The sequence below is a fragment of the Lasiodiplodia theobromae genome, assembly GCF_012971845.1.
Source record: "Lasiodiplodia theobromae strain AM2As chromosome Unknown scaffold_11, whole genome shotgun sequence".
NCBI lineage: Eukaryota > Fungi > Ascomycota > Dothideomycetes > Botryosphaeriales > Botryosphaeriaceae > Lasiodiplodia > Lasiodiplodia theobromae.
The window spans coordinates 684056-698381 of NW_023336311.1; the positions used below are offsets into that span (position 1 = coordinate 684056).

Sequence of the window (14326 nt, forward strand, 5' to 3'; positions counted from 1 at the left end):
TCGATCCAGGAAAAAGGAAAGGCTAAGAAGCCAAAGCAAATGAAGAGGAAAGCGGCGGTCCTACTTTATGAAGAGAGTTCATGTAGGCAGAAGGACCGTGCGCACGATGACGGTGGTGGATGATCGGCGGTTTGCGCCCGGGCCTTCGCCATCTCTCCGCGGTGCGTGTCGCCGCCAAACTCGCCCTCCAAACTTTCCCTTGCCCATCCCCGCGCCCCCACCACTCTCCCACAATGGGCAAAGGTACTGACAAGCTCTACATCACCCATTCGGAATGGGCGTCTGAAGATGCTTACTCGGCCAGCTTCGGCGCGGGCGTCAACAAGTCCAAGGCGGTCGGCGCCTCGTTCCGGCGGCTGCCCTTCAACTTCTGCGCGCTGTCGCTGCAGCCCTTCGAGCACCCCGTGTGCACCGCCGCCGGCACAATCTTCGACCTGACCAACATCCTGCCGTGGCTGAAGAAGCACGGCACGAACCCCGTCGACGGCAGCCAGCTCAAGCGCGCCGACCTGATCAAGCTCAACTTCGCGAAGAACGACGACGGCGAGTACGTCGACCCGGTTACGTACAAGGTCTTCACCGACAACACGCACCTCGTTGCCCTCAAGCCGACCGGCAACGTCTTCGCCTGGGACACGATCGAGCGCCTGAACATCAAGGCCAAGAACTGGCGCGACCTGGTCACCGACGACGAGTTCTCGCGCAAGGACATCATCACGCTGCAGGACCCGCAAAACCTCGAGGCCAGGGACCTGAGCGCTTTCAAGTACCTCAAGGATGGCGAGAGCAACCTGACGCCCGAGCAGGAGGCGGAGCGCGCCAGCGGCGTCAACGCCGGCGCCCTGGGCAGCTCCGCCAAGGTGCTCAAGGCCAAGGAGGCCGTCGCGAAGGCCCGGTCCGACCGCGAGAAGGCGGCCAAGGCGAAGGCGGATGGCGGAGGCGTCGCGGCTGCGCTCGCCCGCGCGAGGGCCGAGCAGGCTGACGCTGCCAACGCCCTGCACCAGAACAAGCCGCTGCCGTACAACGCTGCCCAGTACACGACCGGAAAGGCGGCCGCCTCTTTCACAAGCACCGGTGTTACTCCGCATACGTCTAATGAGAGAGCGCTGCTCTCGGAGGAGGAGTACATGCTGAAGCCGCGACGGGTGAAGATACCGGGATACGCTAGGATGCAGACGAGTGTGGGAGAGATCAATATCGAGCTGCTGCCCGAGTTTGCGCCCAAGGCCGTGTGGAACTTTGTGCAGCTGGCGAAGAAGGGGTACTACCGCAACATCACGTTCCACCGCAACATCAAGAACTTCATGATCCAGGGAGGCGATCCGACGGGTACTGGCCGCGGGGGTTCAAGCATCTGGGGCAAGAACTTCAACGATGAATTCGAGGGACCGAACAAGCACGATACGAGGGGAATTTTGAGTATGGCGAACAAGGGCAAGAACACCAACTCGAGCCAGTTCTTCATTACCTACCGCGCGGCGAAGCATCTGGATCTGAAGCACACCATCTTTGGACGCGTTGTCGGTGGTATGGATACTCTGTCGCGGCTCGAGAACGCTCCTACGGATTCCAAGGACAGGCCGGACCCGCCGCTTATGCTGGAGGATGTGGTTGTGTTCGTTGATCCGTTCGAGGAGTTCCAGAAGCAAAAGGCTGAGAAAGACGCGAAGGACCGAGAGCAAGAAGAAATAAAGAGGGCAGGAGGTACGGAGGACGACAAGACGACGTGGACGGGAAAGCGCATCCGCGGTGATGGAACGGTGGAGTCAGGCAGTGGTAGTGGAGGCGTTGGCAAGTACCTCAAGGCCGCACTCGCGGAGCAAAAATCGACGGAAGCAGAAGAGGATGAAATCGTAGGGGAATGGGATGAGCCGGAGGAGCCTGTTAAGAAAAAGTTTAAGTCCGGTGGGTTTGGTAACTTTGACAATTGGTAAAGTGGCATGGGAAAACTGGGCGTTTTCGGCGTCGAAGGAAGGGAATGGCATTCTGGAAAAGGCCTAGGGAAGGCACTTGCATATACCTGTAGAGATACGAAAATACCATCATTAGTTGTTCGGCAGCTACCCTTGCACTGGATCTTCAGCCCTACGGAGCTAGGTTGAACAAAAAAGCTTGGCAGCGGCAGACCTGCCGCAAGCTTCATCCCGCTAACTTTCCATCATCATCGCCAACCTCCCGCTCTTCACCAAACCCGCCTCCACACCCACGCCACCCCTCTCCCTCGCTCACCCAAATCCCCACCGTCCTCAATCGCGCTCTCCATCGAACCACCGCCGACCAGCTCGCGCCCACCGCTCTCACCATGCCTCCCAAGCGCATGACGGCCAACCCGGCCAGACCAGCGCGCTACCGCCCAGGCAAGCCCACCGCCGCCGAAGAACCCTCGTCATCCGAAGAATCCGGCTCCGAAGAGGAAGAAGAGGAGGAACAACAACAACAACAACAAAAGAAAAGCGCGCCCGCACCAAAGGCCTCGTCCTTCCCCAAAGACGCGTCCAAGATCACAAGCAACCTCAAAAACGTCGACCTAAACGCGCGACGGCAAGAGGCCGCGGCGGCAGAAGCGGCGCGGCTGGAAGCGGAGAAGGCGGCGCGCGCGGCGGCTGAGGAAGGGTTCGAGACGGAGGAGAGTAGTGAGGACGAGGATGAAGATGGTAGTGAGAGTGAGGAGGAAGAAGACGACTCGTCGGAGGAGGAGAGCAGCAGTGAGGACGAGGCTGCTGCTCGCCGGAAGAAGATGCTGCGCCCCGTCTTCGTGCGGAAGGACCAGCGCAAGGCGCAGGCCGCCGCGGCAGCGAAGACAGAGGATGAGAAGTGGGCCGAGGACGAGGCGCGGCGCAAGGCCAAGGCGGACGCGCTGGTGCAGGAGCAGCTGGAGAAGGCGGCGGCGGAGCGCGCGGCGGGCCGCAAGCAGTGGGACGACGAGGACAACCTGGGGGATCTGGACGACATCGACGACACGGACGGCGTCGACCCGGAGGCCGAGCTCGCGGCGTGGAAGCTGCGCGAGCTGAAGCGCATCAAGCGCGAGCGCGAGGCCATCGAGGAGGCTGAGAAGGAGCGCGAGGAGATCGAGCGCCGCCGCGGCCTCACGCAGGAAGAGCGCGATGCGGAGGATCGCGAGTTCATCGAGCGCCAGAAAGAAGAGCGCGCGGGGAAGGGCACGATGAGCACCATGCAGAAGTACTTCCACAAGGGCGCTTTCTTCCAGGAGGACCTCAAGGCGGCTGGCCTGGATCGCAGAGATATCATGGGCTCGCGGTACGTCGACGATGTGAAGAACAAGGACACGTTGCCCGAGTACATGCAGATTCGCGATATGACGAAGCTGGGCAAGAAGGGCCGGACGCGGTACAAGGACATGAGGAGCGAGGATACCGGCAGGTGGGGGGAGTTTGGAGACCGCAGAGGAGGGAGGGGCGGCGAGTTTGGTGGTAAGGGGATGGACGACAGGTTCAGGCCGGACAGCCAGATGGAGGGGAGAGCCGGTGCGACTGGTGCCAATGCGAGCGCGGTGGGTGAGAGGAAGAGATTCGGGGAGGACAGAGAAGAGCGGGATGGGAAGCGGCCGAGGGTTGCGGATTGAGGCACGCAAAATCGGGGTGTTAATCAGGACAAAAGTGAAAATAATCAGACCGAGGAGTCGACGGCATTTCGCTTCGACCGAGGAGCGAAGTATGCCGCTATCCAAATGCCGAGAAAGGGCAAATGTATCAAGAGTAACCATTACTGTCCCAATATAATTGGATCATTCCGGAATTACAGACATGACTATTCTCAGATGATGGTGAACACCGATGGCTCAACGTCCGGAAAAGACGTCGTCTCTGAATGGAATATCCCCACCCGCCGATACAGCCCTCCTTCGCCGGAGTCTTCTTCCACTTTCTCGAGAACCAAACCGCAGCACTCCCCCAGCTGAGCCCACCACGAGGACAGAGCCTGCTCCTTCGCAGCCTCCACCGACTCGACCACGTCCATCTGACAGAACTCTCGCTCCCCCGTAATCGGCCCATCGCTGGAGCCCAAACGCTCGCCCACAACCGTCCCTTTGACCAACCTCGCTCTGATCTTCAAGAAACCATCCTTGACCTGTCCGAACGGCGCCTCCGCACGCAGCGGCGTCGCCGAACACTCGATTATCTGGGCGGCCGGATGAGATCGATAGTCCCGGATCACCCACGGATAATGCGTGTACACGTCCCCAGGCGCCGACGCCCACGACCACGACGGCGCGCGGTAGGGCCGGCCGCGTTCCGGCTTGGGAGGGTAGTACACCGTCCAGAGCAGCTGTCGCGGGAGATCTGCCTCCCATAGCCCGGCCAGGTATCGCCCGGCGGGCAGCCCGGTGGCGGCGGAGACGCGCGACACTTCGGCCGCGACGCCGGCGATGCCGGGGAGCTTGTCGGCAGAGTCGGTCAGGCCGAGCGGCGAGTAGATGCCGACCAGCTCGAGCCAGTATTGCTGGAAGTAGGGCCAGCCGGCTGTGCGCCATTGGGGGGCGTTGTTGCCGAAGTCGGGGTTTTTGCATAGGGATAGGGCGCCGGCTGGGGGCGAGGATGCGGCGTTGGTGAATGACGTGACGGAGTCTTCGGAGGGCAGCGCGAGAGATCCGAGGATTGGTGTCTGGAAGCAGAAGCGTGTCCATGTGACCCAGTTCCAGGTCGTTGTCGCGCATTTCCAGGTCAGCGTGTCAAAGCCGTAGATGAGCTGCCGCCGAGAGAGCAGGCGCTCTTGGAAGGTCCAAGCCCGGCGGTAAGTGGGTTCGCCCGGGTCGGCGCAGAAGATGTCCTCTTCGAGTATGACTTGCCCGAGCTCCTCGTCTCCGTACAGAAGGGGCACCCTTACGGCCAGGTTGGGGTCCCGATATGACCGCGTCAAAGGCTGGGATTCCAGAAACCCTTCGTTGCAGTTGTAGGCTTTGGCGGCGTTGATTGTTAGGTGGGAACCTTTGTACACGTTGGCCATGTTGCTTATCTCGTGGGATTTGTCCTCGTCTGAGTCCTGGATAATACAGAGCGAGTCGACCCACAGGTAACGGAAGTTGAGCTGCTTTGTGACCGTGATTGCATCTTGCAGAGACTTCGGAAGGGCTGACGCGTCGATTCTGTTGCACATTTCTGTTTCTATTAGCAGGTTGTCACAGTACGGTGGTAGTGGTGAGCTCTACCTTCCAGGTTGGTGCTCCTGAGATGCACTGGCTGAGCTGTGCCCCAACAATAAGAAAGAGTGAGGTAAGGATGATACTCGTCCGGACGACTGATGTACAATCTTGCTCCACACGTTCCGTCCTGCGAGCCGACGTCTATGACTCGGGTTGGCAAACGCATGGGAACGTCCCTGCGGCAGAGCGTATGCTCTCGGTCACAGGCCGCGATCCATTCGAGAATTTTGCCGTACGCCTCAGGAGAATCAGTGGATGGGTCTGATGCCCTTTGACTGATGAACTTTGCGCTGGGATTATCTAGAGCCAGTTACATGAGAAGACCTATATCGAAGAATTTCGAAGGAGATGTGAGAAATACCATATTCGGCGTGCACTATATACCTAAACTCGAACAGCTCATCATCATCAACTGCATGGTCGCAGTCCGGCAATATGTTGAAGAGTATTTTGTAGATGTCGCGAGGCCTCCCGCTCTTTTGGTTATCGAAAGCCTTTGAAGAGACAGAGACGCTCACTACCAGATCTTCGGGCTTGTTCATTACCGCCTCTGCCAGGCAACTGCATTCTGGCAAGTCACGCGGACTTTCAGGATCTGTCAGATATTCGACACTGAAAAATATGATTCTACACAGTCCACAAGACTTAGTCTTTGAGCGGGTTTGCAGATCCGAGAAGGAGAAGCGCTTAAGAATTGGTGTCTCGAATGTCGACTGATGACGTAGAATCTCCCGGCAGTCCACACAGGCGGACATGATTGGCCAGGTGCAATCTGAGAAGGTACCGAGGGGGAAAAATTCCGAAGATAGAGAGCCGCGATCACTGGCTTGTTTGTAAGCAGATATCTTCACCTTAATCTTACCCGGCGTTGTCCTTCTGAATCCCGGCTTGGAAGTTTGCGTCCTCCTTAGGTAAGTAGTTGAAGCTTATGTCGAGACGCTCATGTGCGGGGCTGAAATTTATCCGCCCTAAATATCGCCGGAGGAAGATTGCCGTGTCAAGTAACCGACTACGTACTAGGCATTGCCTTATCTAATCCCTTTTGTCTCCGCGATCCCGCTGCATTTGATTGGTCAGTTTAGTCCTTTGTGACAAGCAGACTAAGTGCTCAGCGAATGGAGTGAGGTCCTGGTACCAGGAATGATAGCTAAAGAATTCATAGAGACGTGTTTCTCTAGTATAATGATTCCATTGTACTTCTAGTGGAAATGCATTTGGCATGACTATGTGATTTAGCTGTAGAAGATTGGTGTTTTTTTTTTTTCAACCGCACGGCTTAAAACTTCGAAATACAACTTCGGTGGAATCCATAAACTTATATCGATAAGATGAGGGGTGTTGCGAGAGACACGATCGAAACAGACTACGCAATTGAATGATTGCCATCAACGCCTCACACGCTGTCCTTCTGCGAATCAACGTGTGCCATCTCGTAGGAATCCCTCTTCTGTGGCTGAACGTTCCTATCATACCACATCAGGCAGACAGACAAGGTAATAGCCATCAGGATGAAGTCATAGAGGTATAGACACCACTCGTGGGTCAAGAGGTAGCCGTCCTAGGAATCCGCCGTCAGCGATCGAGTCTCGGATTGATGAAGGGCAACGGAACCAAACTCACCCGACCGAGCCCATACTCGACAACACGGCAAACGTTCCTAACAGTAATGCAGCCACTGGCCGTGTACAGCAGAATCATGTATCGCTCCCACGGCAGCCCCGGATCCGCAGCCTCGACCGTCGGCTTCTGGCGCAAGCGGCTGTGGAACACGCCTGCCACGACGACAAAGAAGCCGAAGATGAAAATCTGCAAGATCAGGCCGCCAAGAATGACATGCTCGCCCAAGTCAACGTCGCTCTGCTTCTTGGCCTTGGCGAGCAGCCCGCCGCCGGAGCTCTGCATGAGGAAGCACAACACGTCGCCGGCGACAAAGATGCGCGTGACCCACTGCGGGCGGATCAGCGAGTAGGATTCGGCACCGCAGCGCCGCACGATGCGCGACAGGATCATGTAGACGGAAGCGGCGAAGAGGATGGGCGCGAGCAGGATCAGCAGCGATTGGCAGACGTAGGGCCCGATGGACGTCGTGTCAGAATGCGCAGCGGTGCGGCCGATGTAGCCGATTGTTTCGACTGGATTGCATGTTAGTTCATTCGCGGCTCGTTGCGGCGATTTGGGATGGGGGATGGGGACGCACAGATTGCGCCGACAACAAAGGGTATGCAGAACCAGGTCCGCGACTTGATGAGGCGTATTATGTGAGCAATGGAGAGGAGGGCAAAGACGATGACGGCGATGACGCCGCCAGCAAGCGAGGGCGTGTATGGCCAGAGCTTGAACTCAACGGCCTCGTTGCTGGCCATGCTGGTGGTTGCGAGTAAAGGATGGTTATATAAACGAGTGCCGGATCGGGAAAGCAGCTGGAAATGGATCTAAGAGATCAACGAGGAGGATGAAGATGGAGAACTAGAGAGTAGCAGCGAAAGAAATAATCAAGACTGCCTTTATCTATGTTGCAATGTTTAAAAATACCAGTGTAGTGGCTGGCACACAGGGCACCGAAACGAACACGGGAGCGAACACGAACGGCGCGGGCCGATCAGTCTCTACACAGTAGTTCGAGATTTTCCACGAGCCAATTGGGCGTCCTACCGGCAGGCCGTGCGTGCAAGCCATCTTCCACCGATAAGGCTGGGACGCCACATTGCTTCCCATTGCTTGATTAGTGGGCGCACAGAGAACGGAGACACGTCTGCCCCAGTCTTTACCAGCGAAAGCCTGCCGCTAACCTCGTAATTCGTGTAGCTCAACCCGAAGCCGAAGTAGAGGATGCAGAGGAAGAGTGCCGTTGGTATTTTCAAGGGACACTGTTCAGGCCGCGGCCCACCGTCAAGCCAGCTACCCTGCAGTCTGCCAAAAGTGGATGCTTGAACGTCCGTCGAGCTGGCCATCTTCGGGTTTCGGTCGTCCCTTGCAGGGTCACTTCCAAGCTCACTTTGTGAAGGCTGCGCGGTAACATCTGGTTGACAGTATCTAAATCTATATTTGAATACATTAGGAAACAAGGTACTAATCAGCCGACTGTTGGGCTCATGATCCATCATGTTCAATTTCTTTCTAAATTCCAGCAGAATATGCAAGTTGGAAACTAACAACACCGTGCAGCTGGCCACTGCAGCCACATTTGGTACTCATCTGGCAGAGATATTTGTATGCCAGTAATAATGTGGCGCGCCCATCCCTCTACGTACCAAACTGATTGTTCCGTTCCGAGCAGGACGGCAACATGAGCAAATAATACTAATGCTATAGGTTGGCATCCTCGAAGACAAGCAACGAACTTGTCAGACGATTTGTAAAGCCAGACAAAGACCAGATGAGCAGTGTTAGTTTGTGTTGAACCATCATCCTTCGTCGACCATAGTCCCAAAACATTTACTAAATTATCCAGAGCCTCTAGATACGTTTCCATAATAGGATCATCCTCTTCAGTATTACTGATGATGAATCCTCTTAGATTCATGAGATAACCGTCTAATTCGGGCGGTACTGTTCCAGACCTTGCCTTTAGACGGTAGTTAGACATTCGAAAGAGTCCAGCCAGTTTTCCAGTAGAAAGTTCCTGCCAACGCGTTCCAAATATGGTTCGAACTCCTCGGATCAGCAACAGTGGATCGATAGAACATTCATCCCCGAAGAACAGATAGTCGTTAATGCGCGGTCCTTTTGCAAACATAATGAAGCTGGTAAAGGCGGCTGAGAGATAGACTGCCTCGCAGTTGTTTTCGTCGAGCTGCATTACAAGTGCTGTAGCTGATACAAGCGCTTTATCGTGGTAGCTCTGGCCAAGCCGAGTAAAGAAATCCCGTGACTCTGGTCGGACACGCCCAAGGTGGTACGCTGATAGTGAAAAAACCATTTCGAGGACAAAGAAATGGTCGAATCCGATCTGAGGAACCTGAGTCTCCCATATATGCTGGACTTCTTGATACTCTGCTAGCGAGAAGCATGTCGATGTCGAGTAGTTGTGGAGGAGCTCAAGTTCCGTAAGTTCCGAACTCGTTAACTGACTTTCCAAAAGATAGGAACCGGTGGAACTATTATTTGATGAGATGGTTTGAGTTGACGTAGAGTCGGCTTGCTGATCAGAGGAACGTGCTGCAAAGTCGCAGGGCATCGAGCGTCGAACACAATTTGTGCAGGAAGGCCTTTGTTCGTCGCACTATAGGAAATTCCTTAATTGGCGATAGTTACTTTAGGGAAGCGGAAAAGGGAAACGCTACCTTGACTCTCCGGCGCTTACAGTTAGCGCAGCCAAGTCTAGATTTAGAGTGCGATTTACGCCCTGACCCAAGACGTCGTGGGGGCATTTGGCATTCTCTTATGTTGCGAAGCGATAGGAGGGAAGAGAACGAGAAGTTCAGTGGGTAACACTAGGAACGAGGTTCACGACGCAAATTCAGTCTTAAGGGCTAAATGTCTTAGCTCCAGCTGGCCTGTCTTACCTGGCAGGTCGCTGTGGAAATTTGCTACGACTTCGTCGGTGGGGCCATTGCGGTAAATCCGAACACGAAGACGAACACGAACAAGCACACTACCAGTCTTTCCGTGCGCACGAATTAACAGCCTGCGTAGTTCGTACTCTAGATTTAATCTGAATCGGGCTGGCTCTACTTGTCTCGGGTTTTAAGACACTTCTTAACGATTCTACTGAAAGTCGAAAATCTCTGTACATGCACAATAGACGGAACCCCTGTGCTCAACCTGTCAATTGATTAAAATACCTCTATTGTGTCCCCGAACTCTCCTATCTACCGATTAAAAGCACTCCAGACAGTCCACATGAAAATCTTGAATGCTGCCTACCCGACGATACTCTCGACTCCCTACCAAAAGCACTCGCAATGACCATGGCTCGTGCCACGCATAGACTATCTACGTTTCCTGGGAGCGAGACTCAAACCATCTGACTGGTGCCTTTTCTTACTACGGTATCGCTCCTGCTCCTCGAGAAACCTGATAACCTCCATGTCGTGCTCAGTATTCCCTTTCTTCCTGATCTCACCAAGCAGAGTAATTCCCATATTCGTCAACGTTGCCGGTACAGTATGGCCCTGCAAAGCCATGTGAAGAAGGGTGGCGACCGCCGTGGAGCTTTGCTCTAACCGCAATTCAAGCCGTGGGTCAAAATTTTCGGCTCGAGTTTTGGACGCATCCTGTTGTTGAGACATCCAAACACATTGACCCAGGACATTGTTTAGAGTCTCACAGATGGAGCTTGGGATTTTTTCGAAGCTTTTTAAAACCGCCCTTAGAATGTTGTCCAAGTCTGTGAGACGGTTCTCCCTTTTAGCCACAGTTATGATCTTTGAAAACAAGTCGAAAATGGCCATGAGATCCAATGGTTGAGATTGGCTCTTCGAGCAATTGTCGGTAGAGTCAACATCCCGGGTGTCTAGAATGTCCATGAACATATCTTGCAGGACTTTTGTATTGTCGACGGTCCATTCGAGCTCTGTAGCGATGGTATTCGTGAGCGTTTGGGATACCGCTTCAAGATGCTGAGAAATTGCTGCATCGAGGAACCCCATGGACGCAGCAGCTAATCCCAGAGCCTCACTTCGCTTTCCTCTGTTGATGCATTCCCTATACTCTTCTGCTCTACCCATGATCAACCGGTCGATTTGGGCCTTGAGCACTTTTCTTCCCATCGCAGCCGCCAATTTGTCTACCCACATTGTCGCTAAAACCTCCATGAGAACGTTGCTACGGTTCAGAGCTGTCATTCTTAACATTTCAATGGCAGCGTCCGCGATATTGTAGACGCTCTCCTTGTCGGTCCTATCCACTGCAGCCTGGAATTTCTGTGCAAACGTCTGAACCAATTGTCGGACCTCAGCCCGGCGCCTTCCACCCAGATGCAAAACATCTTCCAGCGCCGAAACCCAGAGATTTGCTAGACTGCTAGCCAAGAGCCGATATGCCCCATTGTCTCGACCTCGCCTCAGCGCCGTGACAAGTAGTTCTATCGCAACTTCGGTCAATCTTTTAGCTTGCTCGAGTCTCTGATGGGGCTTCAAGTCATCGTTGATCATGATCTTCTTAAGCTGGGCTGCACGATTCTGGACTAGAACTTGCAGCATCTTCTCGCTGCATGACATGACCTTGTACAAAGCCTGGGTCCAGATGTTGGCAAGCGTGGTGACCGCCCCGATATTGTCGTTGGCCAGGGCGCACTCCAGTATAGCCACCGCGGCTTGTGTAAGCTGATCAAGGATGTATGGATAACTTCCTTCCAGGCCGTCTTGCTCGTATGCAGAATCCCTGCGTGGAGGTAGTCTAGGTCGATCAGAAATCCTGTTCTCGTCCGCGCCAATGACCATGTTCAGGCCAAGCCCTTCACACAGACGTACAAGTTTCCCTTTCAGATTTTCCTTAGCTGCGCGAAGTCCGTTTGCGATGGCTTGAATAATATCCATGGATGGTCTCTCTGGTTCACCAGCTTGTCCTTCAGTGGTCAGAGATATTACAGCCTCGAATATGGCTTCTCCAACAGACGCCATCCCCGCAACGACGTTGTTCTGGTCCTCTTTGATGGATCGCTCGAAGACCTTAATGGCGGCCGATATCATCGACACGATGCGGAGACGATCATTTGTTGCCACCGCAAACTTGAACAGTCGGACCCAGCACTGATGAAGCGGCGTCTCAACACTCTCGTCTGGTCCATCTGAGGCAAAGGGGCGGTTGTACGCATTTCCATCCGCATTGGCGACATTTGGGTCTTTCTCAACCAGCAGCTTCATGATCTTGTCATAGCCTCCATCTTTGGCAGCAATGTATGCGGTTCCCATCCGCCCCGCCGCTGTGACGTCTGCATTCTGGTCTAAGAGCAGTCCGACAAGAATCTCGTGGCCAAAAGTCGCCGCGGCGTGAAGGGCCGTCCCGTGGGTTCCACCTTGTGCGTTAACATCCACTCCGTATTCAAGCAGCAGTCTGAAAACCTCCACGAAACGGGTCGGGTCCCACGATTCATAGCACCCTGCTGCTGCCGCAGTTAGGGTGCTTCCAAGGGTTTCGCTCATTTTGCTGGCATCAAAACCCTTCTCCAGAAGCAATCTGACGACTTCATGACGGCCATTGTACGCTGCCGCGTGAAGAGCTGTTCCGAAGTAGCCTCCGTAAACATCTACGCGAGGCGACCTGGTAAAAAATCTTCGCTTCTTGAGTAACAATTCGGCGCAGTTTCGACAACCAATCGAGGCAATCGCGTGGAGAGGAGTTCCAAAGGAACTTTTCATGTTGACATCGGCACCAGCTTCGAGAAGCTCCTTGATGATTGGCTCGTGGTGATTGTAACAGGCGGCCAATAGGGCCGACCCGTATCTTCTGCTCCGAAGATCCACTTTCGCCCTTTCCTTCAGGAGCAATTTCACCGCATCCAGTTTTCCATATCGAGAAGCGTAGTAGAGAGGCGTGCGTCCTTTGTTGTCCTGGGCGTCTTTCTGCCCTCCGTGCTTGATCAGTTTTTCCAACAGTGGAGCTGTGCATCCGGAATCACTCTCTGCATCGATTGTCTCGGTCTCACTTCTGATGGCCCAGTGCACTGCCGTCAAGCCGTCACCATCACGCCTTCGTGGATCCAGCCAGCCTTTTTCGTGGAATATTTCGAAGAACTGGATGAGACCAAAGTGACTAAGTATGTGCGCATGGCATATTTCAGTCGTTAAGGATCTCCCCAGAGTAAACAAGTACACCTGAAAGGACAGTTGCATGTTTTCAGGCTTCTCGCAAAGCTCGACTATGATATCTTGAAGCTGGTTTTGATTTTCCTCGGCGCTCTTTCGCGTGCTGTAGGCCCAATGGCAGGAAGCATGCTCCAGGAACGGATAGCGTTGCAAGAAAGGTTCAAGAGGCCCAGGATTGAACCAGAAAGCATCTCCAAAAGGGCCCCTTGAGAATTCCGACGAGCATAAGTGTGATAAGCTGAGTATTGCAACCTGTAAATGGGTCTTGCATGGCTCGTACCCTCTGAAGAAGTCGTAGATGGACGCATGGCGGAACCGGAATACCCTAAGCTCTTCGTCTAGTTCTACCAGGTGTTTGCACGCCTGCACGATAATCGACGGGGTGGTTTTCAGCCGTGTAACCAAATTTTCGTTAGGATTGCCATCCTTTGTCTCGAGCGCAACAGCCACTGCCAAAGCTCCTAGAGGAATTGACTGTGCAGCATGTGCGAGTAGAGATGTAGTCCGTCTGGCGATCTCCTTATCGTTCCCCGTTGTTCCCTGTCCAGAATTGGTTCCAACGTTAAGTTCAAACCCTTGGGCGATCTTTTCGTACATTTCCTTCATCTTACCCGGCAGGGTGAGGTGTTTGAGATCATTCAACACACCGACTTCGGTTTGATTATCCTTGCAGATGTTCGCGGCCTGTAGCTCAACCCAGAGGAACCTGGATTTTCCATCACACGTTAGCTATTGCAAGGGAAAGGAAAGTAACCAACAAACCTACATCCCAGATGCATGTTTTGTCAACTTTTTCAGGACTTCGTTCTTTACACTTCTTCTCGTCTGGTCAGGCAGCTCAGGAAGGAGGCTTGTTTCGAGCTCGTTCTCTAAGTATCTTCGGATATCCTTGACACTGTCCTCGACCTCTACTTTGATCGAAAGAGTTCCGTGCGCCTGCAATCCCTGAAGACCTCGGTAATCACGAGAGCTCACAAGCAGCAAAACTCGAGATTTACCTTGACTGCTTTGACATTGAGTGAGAAGGCCGTTAAAGGCTTCCAGTAGCCAAGTCCGGTTCTTGTTGTTCAGCTGGTCCAATGCATCGACAATGATGTACACCGGGCGCTCGGTTTTGGCTAGGAACTCGAATAACGCACGCTGATCTTCGTCGATGGGCCGTTTTCCGATACCTTTCTTCAACGTCTCGGGCAGATTGTTCCGGCCAATCTGGTCGCAGAATGTCGAAAGCAAATTGTGCATGAATATCTGTTGGTCGTTTCCGAAGTCGATGTAGAAGTAGAGCAGGTATATTGAACGCTCCTTGCCAAGGTGATCAAGCCAGTCAATCACTCGGGATCTATAGTCAATTACAGTCAGTTCTTGTTGGCGGATGAGAGTCATTGCCTGGATTGAGGGAATTCAAATAACAAAG

General features: G+C 53.9%; 5 protein-coding genes across 5 annotated transcripts; 2 read left to right on the forward strand and 3 right to left on the reverse strand.

The window, feature by feature from the left end:
* Window positions 1-233: 233 nt before the first annotated feature.
* LTHEOB_4336 (Peptidyl-prolyl cis-trans isomerase) lies at window positions 234-1934 on the forward strand (the record flags this gene model as incomplete). The annotated part of the gene is made up of 1 exon (XM_035513359.1): window positions 234-1934. One exon carries the CDS (start codon window positions 234-236, stop codon window positions 1932-1934), a length of 1701 nt encoding a protein of 566 aa, XP_035375040.1.
* A 368-nt stretch (window positions 1935-2302) lies between these two features.
* On the forward strand, window positions 2303-3586 carry LTHEOB_4337 (Micro-fibrillar-associated protein; the record flags this gene model as incomplete). The annotated part of the gene is made up of 1 exon (XM_035513360.1): window positions 2303-3586. One exon carries the CDS (start codon window positions 2303-2305, stop codon window positions 3584-3586), a length of 1284 nt encoding a protein of 427 aa, XP_035375041.1.
* Window positions 3587-3777: 191 nt separating this feature from the next.
* Window positions 3778-5118, reverse strand: LTHEOB_4338 (Het-domain-containing protein; the record flags this gene model as incomplete). The annotated part of the gene is made up of 1 exon (XM_035513361.1): window positions 3778-5118. One exon carries the CDS (start codon window positions 5116-5118, stop codon window positions 3778-3780), a length of 1341 nt encoding a protein of 446 aa, XP_035375042.1.
* Window positions 5119-6557: 1439 nt separating this feature from the next.
* On the reverse strand, window positions 6558-7527 carry LTHEOB_4339 (putative RTA1 domain protein; the record flags this gene model as incomplete). The annotated part of the gene is made up of 3 exons (XM_035513362.1): window positions 6558-6722; window positions 6785-7296; window positions 7362-7527. The coding sequence occupies 3 exons, from the start codon at window positions 7525-7527 to the stop codon at window positions 6558-6560; spliced, it is 843 nt and encodes a 280-aa protein (XP_035375043.1).
* Window positions 7528-10095: 2568 nt separating this feature from the next.
* LTHEOB_4340 (uncharacterized protein) lies at window positions 10096-14295 on the reverse strand (the record flags this gene model as incomplete). The annotated part of the gene is made up of 4 exons (XM_035513364.1): window positions 10096-12859; window positions 12920-13117; window positions 13193-13618; window positions 13679-14295. The coding sequence occupies 4 exons, from the start codon at window positions 14293-14295 to the stop codon at window positions 10096-10098; spliced, it is 4005 nt and encodes a 1334-aa protein (XP_035375044.1).
* Window positions 14296-14326: the final 31 nt, after the last annotated feature.